General features: G+C 44.7%; 1 protein-coding gene across 1 annotated transcript in view; it reads left to right on the forward strand.

Annotated features, from left to right (window-relative positions):
• The window catches only part of Clpb (caseinolytic mitochondrial matrix peptidase chaperone subunit B), a 124364-nt gene that overhangs the window by 41807 nt on the left and 69513 nt on the right, over window positions 1–13044 (forward strand). The window contains exon 4 of the mRNA XM_036188175.1: window positions 602–705. Within this exon, the coding sequence (XP_036044068.1) occupies window positions 602–705 (104 nt within the window). The remainder of the gene's footprint in view (window positions 1–601; window positions 706–13044) is intronic.

Raw genomic sequence — 13044 nt, forward strand, 5'->3', positions numbered from 1 at the left:
TTGGGTATTTTAATATTGTCGGAATTTATTCTCGCGTGGGTGTGTGCATGTGTGCATGTGTAGAAGAAAGCATATGTGATCATGTTGCTTTTCCTTACCAATGTCCTACAGCCCTTCCTGTCATTCAGTCCTCCGTCATATAAAGCACTGAGCTTTCACTTGTACTGTGCTGTCCTGCCCCCATCTTGCTGGAAGACATAACTCGGGCTTCTCCTATGTCATACTTTGCTGAAATGTTCCCACCTCTTTTCGAAGCTTTATTCCTAGGTGTTTTTATTACGTAAGTTTGTTCTTAGACACTTTTCTATAAATGTGTAATGTATTGACCCTCTCAGCCTTCCTCCCTCTCTTCTCCCCGTCACCCCCTGTTCTCATCCCCAACCCCAATCTCAAAATTAATGTCTCTTCATATTATTTTTCTTTGCTATAATTGTACACTTGTTTCCTTCCCAGGAGTCATAAGCTCCATGTCACATGGAGTCTAACCCATTGACCAGTGACTCGAATGTAATGGGCATTTGTAAAGTAGTTGTTGGATGAATTGTTTGTCTTATAGCTGTGAAAACCAGACCTTATGATCTGCTTTTCTAATTGCTTCCAGTGTGGTGCAGGTCCTGCTTGCTGCTGGAGCTGACCCAAACCTTGGGGATGATTTCAGCAGTGTCTACAAGACTGCCAAGGAACAGGGAATCCATTCTTTGGAAGGTAAGGTTGGGCTATCCCACTGCTCTGGGTGTCTCCACCTGTGGCTTTCACAAGCTTTGCTCAGTGTCCCAAAGGGCTTAGAAGAGATGCTTGTCATAGTGCCTTTCACCACTTTGAAAGTGTTGGGGAAAGAGTAGGAGCCTGAGTTCGTGGCCTAATTGAGGTGGGGCACATTTCTCCTCGTCTCCTGAGACTGGGAGCCTCAGAGGAGCAAGCAATAGAACAGATTTCAGTGAAATGGTTGAAGATACTGTGTGGAATGTGGGCTTGCTCCTTTTACTTCCTCTAGGCTTACCTGCCCCAGTACTAGAACATACTGTTGTGGTTCCCTTAGCCATAGAGATCTCTAAGAACAACTGTGAATATTGCTTTTTCCATGTGTGCTCTGATCTCTGGGACTGGCTCGTTGCTTTGCTATGACCTTGGGCAAGAAACAGACCTTTGTGCCTTGATGTTCTGAGAGCTGTATAAATGGGCTTGTTATTAATACCTTGTGGGTATGTGGGTGATTATTGGACCACAGAAGAGGTGTTGTGGCAGCTATCTGTTGGAGAGAACCTGGTCAAATTAGTCTGTGTTGTCCCTGCTGAGTGGTTCTTCAGATAGAAATTGACAAGAGTGTAGGTTGCATTGGCTGTAGACTAATGTGTATTTTATATCTGAGCTCTTGCCTGTATAAACTGCCTGCCTCCTGCCCGTTGTCCACCATCACCCAGATAGACTGCTATTCCTCTGAGATTTGGTGACAGCTTTAGCAGTGGCTGCTTTAGAATTGGTACTAGTAATAGCAGGACAGTAGCCCTGCTGACTGCCTTAAAAGTCAGCACGAGCAGGGTGGCAGTGGCACATGCCTTTAATCCCAGCACTCAGGAGGCAGAGTCAGGAGGATCTCTGTGAGTTCGAGGCCAGCCTGGTCTACAGAGCAAGATCCAGGACAGGCTCCAAAACTACACAGAGAAACCCTGGCTCAGAAAAAAAAAAAAAAAAAAAAAAAAAAGTCAGCGCTTGAATCCTAGGGGAAATTCGGCAGAGGAGAGAGACTCAGTGCACTTAGCCCTCTGAGTGGGAACTGAGAATTACGGCTCTGTGGTAGCCCAGAGCAGAGGGTTTGTTGCTGCCTCAGGGAGAAAGTTCCTCAGATTGGTGGTATGAGAGGAGTGTCCAAGAGCATCAGGGCATTATGCCCACATGAAGTGTGGTTACCCTGCCCTCAGCTGCTGTTCTGAATGCTCCTTGAATCTTGGCCTGTTCTCTGGTTATTTGAACTCCCGCCTGCCCATATGTCTTTTCTCTCTTTCCCAGCTGACAGTTCCTTGTGTGTAGGCCATGACCTGTGCCTCTGTGAATCCCCCTGAGCTGGAAGAGTGTTCACTTTATACTCCAAACAGAAGAGAAGTTCAAGAGTACCAGACTTGCTCTATATTTGCTGCTTAAAATGGACTCAGCTGATGGGCTGTCTCCTGTCACTCAAACCCAGCTTCTCCTTGAGTCTGGGTGCTGTTTGGGTGGGCACTCTCACCAGAAAGCAAGAAACTTCCAGATGGTGGGGATTCCGGGAATGCCTTCTCTTCTGTCTGCTCTGAGAATTTTAGCAGATTTTGTGGAATCTAGTCCAGCTTTTGCTGTCAGCCTGGTGGCTTTGTGTTCTAATGTTTCTCTGTAGGTTGATGCTCTAATTCATTCCAGATTAATACAATAGTGGTCAACAGTTTTTTTGTTGTTTTGTTTTTTGTTTTTGGTTTTTCTGGGAATAGCCAAATTGTGTAAATTTCAACTTTATGAACCATTGGTCTTTGGCTTGACAGCTCAGTCTGACTCTTGAGTACTGAAGTAACCGTGATGGTGCACAGACAGTCTGGTTCATTTATTCACCCGACCAGCCTCCCTGAGTTCTAATACAATATAACTGTAATATGACTAATACCAACCAACCTTCATTGCAGGTAGACAAACAGGTAGGTTAGACAGACAATAAAAACATTAGGAAAGGCTACCATGAAAGAAAGATAAAGTATTAACTATTTCTTTTAATTCTGTATAGCCTGCAGTTACAGTGGGCTTTCTGTGGATTCAGTATTTATTCAAAACTACTTACTGATCACATTTATTTGTGTTAGCACTCTTCTAGGCAGACACGCTCCCTACCATCATGCACTTTTTAGATCAAGTGATCATAGGGCCATTGATGATGCAGAGTCTCCAGCACGTGGCAAGGCAGTTGTGATGTGTTGTCATTGCCCACAGCTGTCGTCAACCAGCCCCTTCTTTTCCATCCTCTACCTTTGACTACAAATGGAGAGATTGTTTTCTACTGTTTGTTGTTAAAAAATGTCCCCTACATTCATTTTCCTTCCTTATCCTAATGACCTTTCTTACTCCTGCACATTAATGACTTGTTTTCAAGGAACCTATAGGTGCTCAGTAATCATCAGAGTGCTTAAGAAGCATTTAAAAAATGCATCCGGGGGCCAGGCATAGTGGTGCACACCTTCAGTCTCAGCACTTGGGAAGCAGAAGCAGCTGAATCTCTGAGTCTTAAGACCAGCCTGGTGTATAGAGTGAGTTCCAGGACAGCCAGAGATACATAGAGAAACCCTGTCTCAAAAAAGCAAACAAACAAAAATAAAGAAAGAAAAAAAGAGCATTCTAGAGCTAGACATGCTACACAGTGGTAGGGTACTTGCTAGTAGGCATGAGGCCCTGAGTTCAGTCTACAGCACTGTTTTTTGGGGGTTTTTTTAGTTCTAGAATTTGGTCAGGAACCGTTAATAAACTCAGTACTAGGAGCTTATAAGATCCCCTCTTCTTCACTGACTACCTTTGTCTGCCAGATTATTTTCCAAGGTGTGTATGTTTAGATGGACTTTGTTCTCTGCTTTCTGAATGGGACTAGGATGATGACAATTCATATGTGTCATCTCAGGGCTTTTCTCTAGCTGCCAGGTTAATTATGAGGACAGCCCAACATATTGTAGACCACATGTCAGGTTCCAGGAGCCAAAGGTTAGATGCCCCAGAATCCTTTATCATCTTCTTTACCGTGTTTTCAGACCTTTCTCCAGTCAAATACTCCTTGTCTTTTCATCCCTTCTGTTAGTAGTCATTGCCTGCCTGGTGTGAGCCAGGACTGCCCAGCTCTGGTCATCCTTATTGGTGAGATGCAAGTGTAAGACCCCTGTGGTTCATTTGACTGACTTGACATGGGGGTGGAGAGCTGGGAGATGTGTGGGAAGAATTTAGAAGAGTGAGTCTTGGTATCACAGAAAAGCCACAGGCTTAAGGCAGCTAGACAGCCCTTGCTGTCAGAGCAGAGTCAGTACTAACTCACCATATTTTATAATTGTTATTTCTGTGGGTCTCAACCTATCCTTGGTACTGAGAGAAGGTGGTGGATTGTAATTTGTGACCTTGGCCCAATTTCCCTAACCCCAGTTGTATACCCTTTGTCTGCCTATCAGTATCGCTGTGTTGATCAAGATATAAAATAATGTGACGTGTGAATTGCCAAGTTCTCTACAGTTATAATTGCTTATTAGTTCCACTTATTTATAATTCAGCTTGCTTTTACTGCATGTCAGGCACTCTGCCAGATGCTGGGAATATCTAAATGAATATACATGGTCTGGCCCCTCAGCAGTGTTCCTAGTCAAATAACATGGACCTTAGCAAGGAGTCATACTACCGAGTGGTGAAGGCAAAGGTAGCTAGCTGTATGAAGAATGTAAGCAGCACAGAATGAGCTACTGATGGTCTTTCTAAGATCAAGCTATGTCTTGGACATGTCATTGGGTGAATGACTTTGAATTGAGCCTTAAGGGTGAGTTGGAGATTGCCAGGTTGTCTGAGAAGAACCCTCCAGTAAGGAAACCAAAAGATAGGAGACACTTTGTGTCTACATTGCTTGCCCAGAACACACACAGCCTGAGGAGGAAAGACTGGTCTTTGCTCTGCTCCCTGAGGCCCTGTCACAGGTCAGCCATGCCTAGGAATACCTTTCCCCTGCCTTACATGCCAGCACTGCTCCTTGAAAAAAAAACTCAGGAGATACTGCCAGGTAACCATGGTTCATCTAAGCCCTGTTACTGACTGACTATGTACTCTTGGCAAGGGACATAAAGTCCTTAACTTTCAGACTTCTCTGTACTACAGGGATAATAATAGCATCCATGTTATTGGACTGTTAGGATGATTAACAATAACCATATGTTTGTAAAAGTCAGTGGCAATAAAGTTCCTCTATGAATGTAGTTGGGCTCAGTATAAGTCAGGACACCTGATTAGGAATAGTGAGCAATGTACCAAGGAGCATAAACAGGCTGAATATCTATCTGCCCGCTTTCTTAGGAGATTCTTGCCATGGGTCACTGGGTTATATGGGCCAAAGGTCTTGGTAACTGTATGATGTCGTCCATGGTTCTGAATGCTCAGCTACACATTGAGCAAGCAATAAGCTCAGAGGAAGCAATAAGCTCAAAATGGATTTGAGCTGCTTCAGCCTTAAGGGGGGGGGGGGGGGGGCGGGAGAGGAAATACATTCTAAGAAAGGGACACAAATGGGACAGATATGACAGACAGGTGGTAGTATAGCTGTTCCTCTGCCAGCTCATTCCCTGTCTTGACCACATCCCCTTCAGAACCTCAGCCTACCTGCTCACTCCAGGAGACTTCCACTTGTGGCTGGGCAGTGGGCTCAGATCCTCAGGTGGAGGAGACATTAAATTAGTGGTAACAGTAAACAAGTCGCCCAGCCATGGATGCCGCAGGCTGCTTATAAGTAATGGTTATAAACATCCAGTGTCTGGTGCTGTCAGAAATGCAAGCGAGCACTCCAAGTGCCTCTCATATGTACAATTAAAACAATAAAACATGGTAGAAACGTGGCCAGAACAGGCCATAAGTCAGGCTCTCTTCTCAGCTCCGAGTGGCAGCTGAATAAAGATGAGTCCTGAAGAACTGGATTGGCATAGGGCTCTTCCAGAGTAAAGGCTTGTCAGATTGGACCTACCAGAGCCAAGCCCTCCCACCTAAGAACCCCTTCCCACAGGGGCGACAGGTCCTGGGCCTGCTCCAGCTGACCTCCCCATCTCTTGCCTTCAGATGGGGGACAAGACTGTGCAAGCTGGCGCATCACAAACCAGTGGACAAGTGCCCTGGAGTTCAGGAGGTGGCTAGGAGTCCCCGCTGGCGGTAATGGAATTGCTCTCTATACTATAATAGTTCTTCTTATCCCCAGACCATGAGAGGTGTGGTCTCACCAACATTCATTCCATAAGCTAACCATCCAGTGTATAAGTTAAGCACCATGGGCCCAAGCCTTCCCTGGCACAATAGAGAATGCAGACTAATAGGAATACAAGCGCTCCCAGGGGAGAGTTTGGGTCTCATCCCCAGAGACCTGACTTTGCATGTATGCCAGCCCCCTTCCCTGCCCATGAATAGCACAGTCCAGATTATGGGTGTTACTTGTAGTCCAATGCTTAGATTGCCACTCTAGGCTTCACTCATAGATGTGCCTAAGCTGTGGTCAGTGTGTGGACCACTTAGTAGCTGTGACACCTGGAGCAGGTCCCTAGACATCTCAGAAGCTCTCCCTCCAATTTGTAAAATAAAAGTGATTAAGAGAGCTAGAAATAATATATTTATCCCTCTCCTAAGCCCGGAACGTAGGAGGAATTCCATTAATGAAAACCTGTTTGAACCCCATCATGATCATTAGTCTCAGTATGTCCATAGGAAACTACAGGGTCTTTGACAAATTATCCTTAAAGAGTCAAATATTAATTTGAATCTAAGAAATGAATCGTCTGCTACTTAATGATGGGACCTTGGGCAGTTCATCCTGTTCTGTGCTGTTTTTTTCAACTATAGAGACTCTTTCTCACACCACATATTTGTTGTAAGAATCATTTGATTGCTGGTGTGGTGTTGCATGCTTATAATCCCAGCATTCAGGAGACTGAGGCAGAAAGAATAAAGTTTAAGATCAGCCTGAGCTACATTATGAGACCTGTGCTCCCAACCCCAGGGGGGAAAGAGTCAGTTGACATACTTAATGAAAGCACTTGAGAAAAAAGCAAAATATCATGCAAGTATTATGTGTAAGAATGGCAGCTAATAATAATAAAGATTGGATACAACCAAAACCACATTGGACCAGGGTCCAGTCACAAGTACAGATCACAACAGAGCTCAGAGCAAAAAATGTTGGGCTGAAGCAGTCAAGGAAATAAAATTATCCCTAATTCCCAAACTCTAGGAAGATTTGAGGCAGCTGCCAGAGGACAGAGAAGTGGGTATGGATAGGTGTGAGGAGAGCAGGGATGTACCTTGTCCAGAACTCTCAGATGTGGGAAATAGAGAAGTCTTGTTTCAGACTGGAGAATGGATATGTTAGGGTACACCATCCATGCAGAAGATCTCCTTTCAGTGAGTAATGAGCCATAACAACACAGCATTAGTAGACGGTCAGATCAAGACACCAGGATTCTATCATGAAATGCAGAGGCACCTCCAAAGTCCTGGAGGAGAGGGGCTGCAGGAATCGACTGCTCCAAGGATAGAGAAGGGGAAGGTGTGATGAGGCCACACCATGTCAATAGCTAAGGCAGCAAGCAGCGGGTAACATTTATTGATCTTATGTTCAACATTGTGTGCTCACTAAAGGAAACAGTCCAAGGACTGGAGAGATGATGCCCCAGCAGGTAAGATCACTTGCTGCTCCTGCAGGGAAGTAGAGTTTGGTTCCCAGCACTCACATCAAGTGGATGGTAACTGTTTGTAACTCTAGCTCTAGGAGATTTGACACCCTCTTCTGGCCTCTGAGGCTAAACATGTGTGTGTGCACACACACACACACAAATAATCTTTTTTTTAAGCAGTGATGTCCAGTGCCAATGAAACGATTTCCTTACCTTGTACAGAGCTCAGAGACCATACCAGGCTGCATGCGTCCTCTCACTGAGTGTGCCAAAGCCTTTGGCTTCTCCAGAGGCTTGGGAAGCCGGCAGGCTAAAAGCTCTAGGCAAGTTGTTTTTATTAATGGTTGACTCCTCTTCATCCTTGTCCAGGCCCACTCAGGAGTCTCAGGGCCCTTCCGGGCAGTAGTTCTGCATGCCATTTCTCAGTACTGCCACAGAATCAGCGGGGTGGACAGAGGTCTGTCACTTCATCAGGCATTTTGGCCAACTTCAAGATGAAATGTATTAACCAGTTAGGTTAATTATTTCTATCCTTTTAGCTCCCCAAACCTACATGGATATATATGTCTTTCTCTCTCAGGAGAGAGAGAGAGTAGTTGACATGTTTTATTAAAAAGAATAAATTTGATGCATTTATAAAAATAAGAAAAAAGTATGATGGGGTGGCAAAGAGCTAGTCTTGTGATTTTTAACTGATTTACATATTTTGTGTATAAATATTTTTTCATCAAAAGTTCCAAATCAGGGTTGGGTCCCACACACCACACAAAATATATTAGAGACATTTATATGGATAGCAGGAAGGGAGACAGAGGGCTGAAATTTTCCAGGCACCCAGTGATTGATGGGGGCTGAGGCTCCCCCTGACGCTTTATTGAGTTTCCGATGATTATCTCTCGCTGAGACATTTTTTACAGATGACGGTCGAGCTGTCACAATGGACCATGGGGGAAAAAAACCCACAATAATAACACTTTAATCTTTTTACTGCACCGCTCCCTAGTATCTCAGATTCATCTTCTCTGACGCACGCAGTTCATTATTCTGCCCCTCCCTGGATGGGAAATAAAGGAAAATAAATATATATGTAGACACACTTACCCACATGCATACACACCACACAGAGTATATAAAAGACCACCTCAGAACCAGAGAGGGGCAGAATTTATTGTTCTTTTTGCAAGTGTTGAGGTTTATTAGTAGAGATGCTTGGTTGGCTTGGAATTGGCTATTAATTACAGCGTTTTGTATTTGTTTTTTATTGCAAGTTTTTAACATCTTGAAGAAAAGGCAGAGGAGAGGCAAGCAGGTGCAGAGACAGGGATCACTGAGGGACCAAGCTGGACCAGCCAGGTTGCACAGCTGCTGAGAAGCAGGCTTCTTGCTGCCAGCTTGTCCCCAAGGATTCCTGGGGCTGAAAGGATGTGCCTTGGTTAGGATGGGAGAGGATGAGTGTAGGGTAATCTTAGAGCAGAGCAAAGGGGTCCAGAGACTGTGTGCCCCTTGCTGCTCTAAGAGTCGGCAAAGGTGAGACATGAGGGCGGTTGAAGCAGTCAGTGTCTGGGTTTCAACACATGTCTGTGGCAGACTCCTAGGAGTTCCCCTTTACATTCTGTGAGGGAGATGTGATGTGGGGCTGAAAAGCCTCACCTGGCTGTCTGGGAAAGGAGTCCTGGGCCAAAGAGGACGCCACTCAGAGTCAATAAGCCGTCTCCAGTTCTTTGCCAGGCTCCTGCTCTCCCTTCCATTCTGTGGAATTAGAAGAGATGAGCTGTGCTTCCTGTCAGAAGGCTGCTGGCCCAGTCTTCCCTGTAATCTGTCACACCTTTTCTGAGCCAGTATGTGCCAGCTCCTTTGTTACACATGGGACAGGTAGTGATGGGCCAAGAAGACCCTGTTCCTAAGGAGTCCATGAACAGAGAGCATGGTACCTGTGACAACCATTTTTAAGTGGAAGCTGGACCTGAAGCCAGCCTCGGCCACCATGGGCTCATACATTCTGCAAAGAATAAAGCTGATAGCAATATCCATACTTCAGGAACCTAGTTTCTACTTAGGATGACAAGCTTAACATCTCACTAAAGAAGTATTTATTGAGCACTTGCCACATTCAAGAATATATGCATGAAACTGTATAAGAAGACATAAGCCCATGCGGGAGAATATGTCAACTAATTTGGTGTGAACTAGATATTACTAGAATGCATAGAGGAAGGGAGATCATGACCTCAGGCTGCTTGATTCATAAAGTGTGAGTCCACTGTAAACAAATACGAGGTCGGAAGGAAGTCACACAGAAAAGAAGACAAGCATCTGAGCTGGACAGATAATCATTGCCTGATGATTCCACTTTAAACCATCTGCATGAGCTGAGACTGGTTCCTTCATTTATTAAATGTCATCCCAATGCATTCTTGTGAGGAAAATAGTTGATCAAGTGCCTGGCCTGATCTCTCACACATAGAGTTTAATAACTAGAAGGCATTATTTTCTTCCCACAGTACTAGAGTGACATACATACCTGTGACCCTCCACTGAATATGAAGGAGCTTCGGCCATTTTCCAGTACTAGTGTTAGGGATGGTTCCAGCCAGGCAGGATGGCATCACAAGAAGAAAGAACATGATATAAACTTACCACTTGTTGACTCTTTCCTGAATGCCAGAAATGTGCCCAGCTTCCTACAGGCACTTTATTTTGAGATAGAAACTCAGACTGGCCTTGAACTCCCAAGCCTCTTGCCTCTTCAAGTGCTGAGATTACTGGCATGTGCCACTAAACCTGGCAGTCACCTTTTTTGGGTTTATACTTTACTTATTTAATTTTTTGTTGGTTGGTTTGGTTGGTTTCTCAAGACAGGATTTCTCTGTGTAACAGCCTTGGCTTTTTTAGAACTCACTCTGTAGACCAGGCTGCCCTCAAACTCACAGAAATCCACCTGCTTCTGCCTCCCGAGTGCTGGGATTAAAGGTGTGCACTACCACTGCCCAGGTTGGCTTATACTTTTAAATGTAACAGCTTGATTGAACTTACTCCATATATGATGAAGTTCACCATATAAACTATATAACAGAGATTCATTCTTATTCACAATAGTTATACACCCATCATCCCAATCCATTTTAGAACAATTTCATCAGATCATAGAAAGCCTCATATGCATTATCAGTTCTTATTCTCCATTTGCCTGCAAGTCTCTGACACCTAATGATCTACCTTGTCTCTATAGATTGCCTAAAATGGACATTTCTCCGTATGTGGAACCATATGCCATCTGCTCATTTGTTTCTAACTTCTTTTACTTAGCATTATGTTTCATGCATATTGTGGCAAATATCATTACTTCATTCCTTTTTATGGCTAAATTGTATTCTATTACATATTGTTTATCTATTCATCAGTTGATAGATGCTATATTGTTTCTACCTTTGGGTTTTTATGAATACATGGCCATAAATCTTTGTGTTATTTATTTGTCTGTTTGTCTATTTATTGAAAATAGGGTCTCCTGTTAGAGCTCTGGCTGGCCTAGAACTCACTATGTAGACTAGACTGGCCTCGAACTCAGATATGGACCTGCTTCTGCTCCTGAGTGCTGTGTACTACCTGGGGCACATATTGACACCCCTAATCTATGTCAGATTTTTTTTTAAAGATTTATTTATTTATTATGTATACAGCATGTATGACTGCAGGCCAGAAGAGGGCACCAGATCTCATTACAGATGGTTGTGAGCCACCATGTGGTTGCTGGGAATTGAACTCAGGACCTCTGGAAGAGCAGTCAGTGCTCTTAACCTCTGAGCCATCTTGCCAACCCCCTATGTCAGATTTTATTTAAAGAATTATATCTTCATGAAGATATAATTATTTTATATTATATTAAAATTATAGACTTATAATTAATTGTAAGCATTGGTGTTTCAGTACAATAAGCACTAACTATTCAGTATTCCTCAAATTATTGTTTGTCATACCATTTTACATAGTACTTAGCACATAATAAAGCTAAGAATTGGGAGACTGTGTGACATCTTCACCTTAACTATTTCTCAACATGGGAGGCAGGGCTGTGTGTTTGAGTGGTGCTGAGAAGCAGCCAGAGCTACATGGAAGCCATCGGGACTCTTACTGCTGCTGACTCCAGGGCCCTGGCTGTGGACCCCTGAGTCATAGACTTCCTAACGTTGACAGGCAGAGGTAGGGGGCAGAAGTGAGTGGAGTAGTGGCTGTCCCTCCTCCTGCAGCCAGAGGGGTGTGGGACCTCCCACAGAGACAGGGAAAGCTTCTGGGAGAGGAGCCTGCCACCCCCTGTGCTGGAGACAGGTGGGAAGATGTCTTTGTTAAGAAGGAGATGGTTCGCTGGCTAGAGGCCAGCCTTAAATGCTGGGTCTCAGAAGACCACCTTGGTGGCCAGCTGGTGAGACAGGCTTGGATGCTCCCTTGGATGACTTTGCTTACTCTCAGGCCGTGGGGGTAGGGGGGAGTCTTGTTCCTTTTCTCCACCCCCTTTCTACCTCCAAACGTCTTTTATGGTTTAAGAAAAGGGAGATCTCAGGATTGGTCCTTTCAGCAGTTAGGAGTGGGGCTGTGTCTTAGTTACTTTTCTGTTCCTATGAAGAACCACAACCAAGGCAAAACCAAAACAAAGCACTATTTAATTGAGGGCTTGCTTACAGTTTCGGTGATGGGGGGATGCGTGTGTGTGTGTGTGTGTGTGTGTGTGTGTGTGTGTGTGTGTGTGTGTGTGTGTGTGTGTGAGAGAGAGAGAGAGACAGAGACAGAGACAGAGACAGGCAGACAGGCAGACAGACAGAGACAGAAAGGGAGAGAGAGATCCCATGGTAAGAAACATGACAGCAGACCAGCAGGCGTGGCACTGGAGCAGTAGCTGAGAGCTTACATTTTAGCTACAAGTTGGAGGCAGAGATAAAGAGACTGGGCCAGGGACACACCTTCTCCCCAAGGATCACGCCTCCTAATCCTTCCCAAAATTGTTCTACCAGCTAGGGACCTAGCATTCAAATATGAGCCTTTGGGGACCATGGACTACTAACACTGGGCAGTGTAGAGAAAGCGTCATGCCAAGCACAGAATGGGCCCTGCTGAACTGGAAGATTCCTGCTTGCCACTGAATGTCACTCTGCTGAACATCAGGGTTCCCCTATGAAATGGGAGCGTAAACTTACAGCTCACGGGGTAGTTCTGAAGTGATCTTTGCTGACTCTGGAGGGCACCGGCATTACAGAACTCAAAGCAGACACTGCTGAGTGACACTATGCAGAGCAGGTGGCTGTTACCTCACACCTGCAGTGTCCTGCTCCTGTGCCTTTCTAAGAGACAAAATAGAAACAACGATGATGCCTTTCACTGAGACCAGATGCTGTATTGCCACACCCAGAGCAACCCACCAAGAGGTTCCTGTCAGTCTTTCCATGACAGACAGGAGTTTGGCACAGAGAGATTAAGCAAACCATGTGAACCTGCACAGTCAGTCCAGGATTCAAACACCAGTGTCTGGTCCCAGAGCTTGCTCAATTGCTAGCCATTCTCTGCTCTAGACTTTAATTGTGTGCAGTGTTAAATATATCTATCCAAAATGCTTAGCACCAGAAGAATTTCAGATTTAAGAGTTTGTTTG

The sequence above is a fragment of the Onychomys torridus genome, chromosome 1 (assembly GCF_903995425.1).
Source record: "Onychomys torridus chromosome 1, mOncTor1.1, whole genome shotgun sequence".
NCBI lineage: Eukaryota > Metazoa > Chordata > Mammalia > Rodentia > Cricetidae > Onychomys > Onychomys torridus.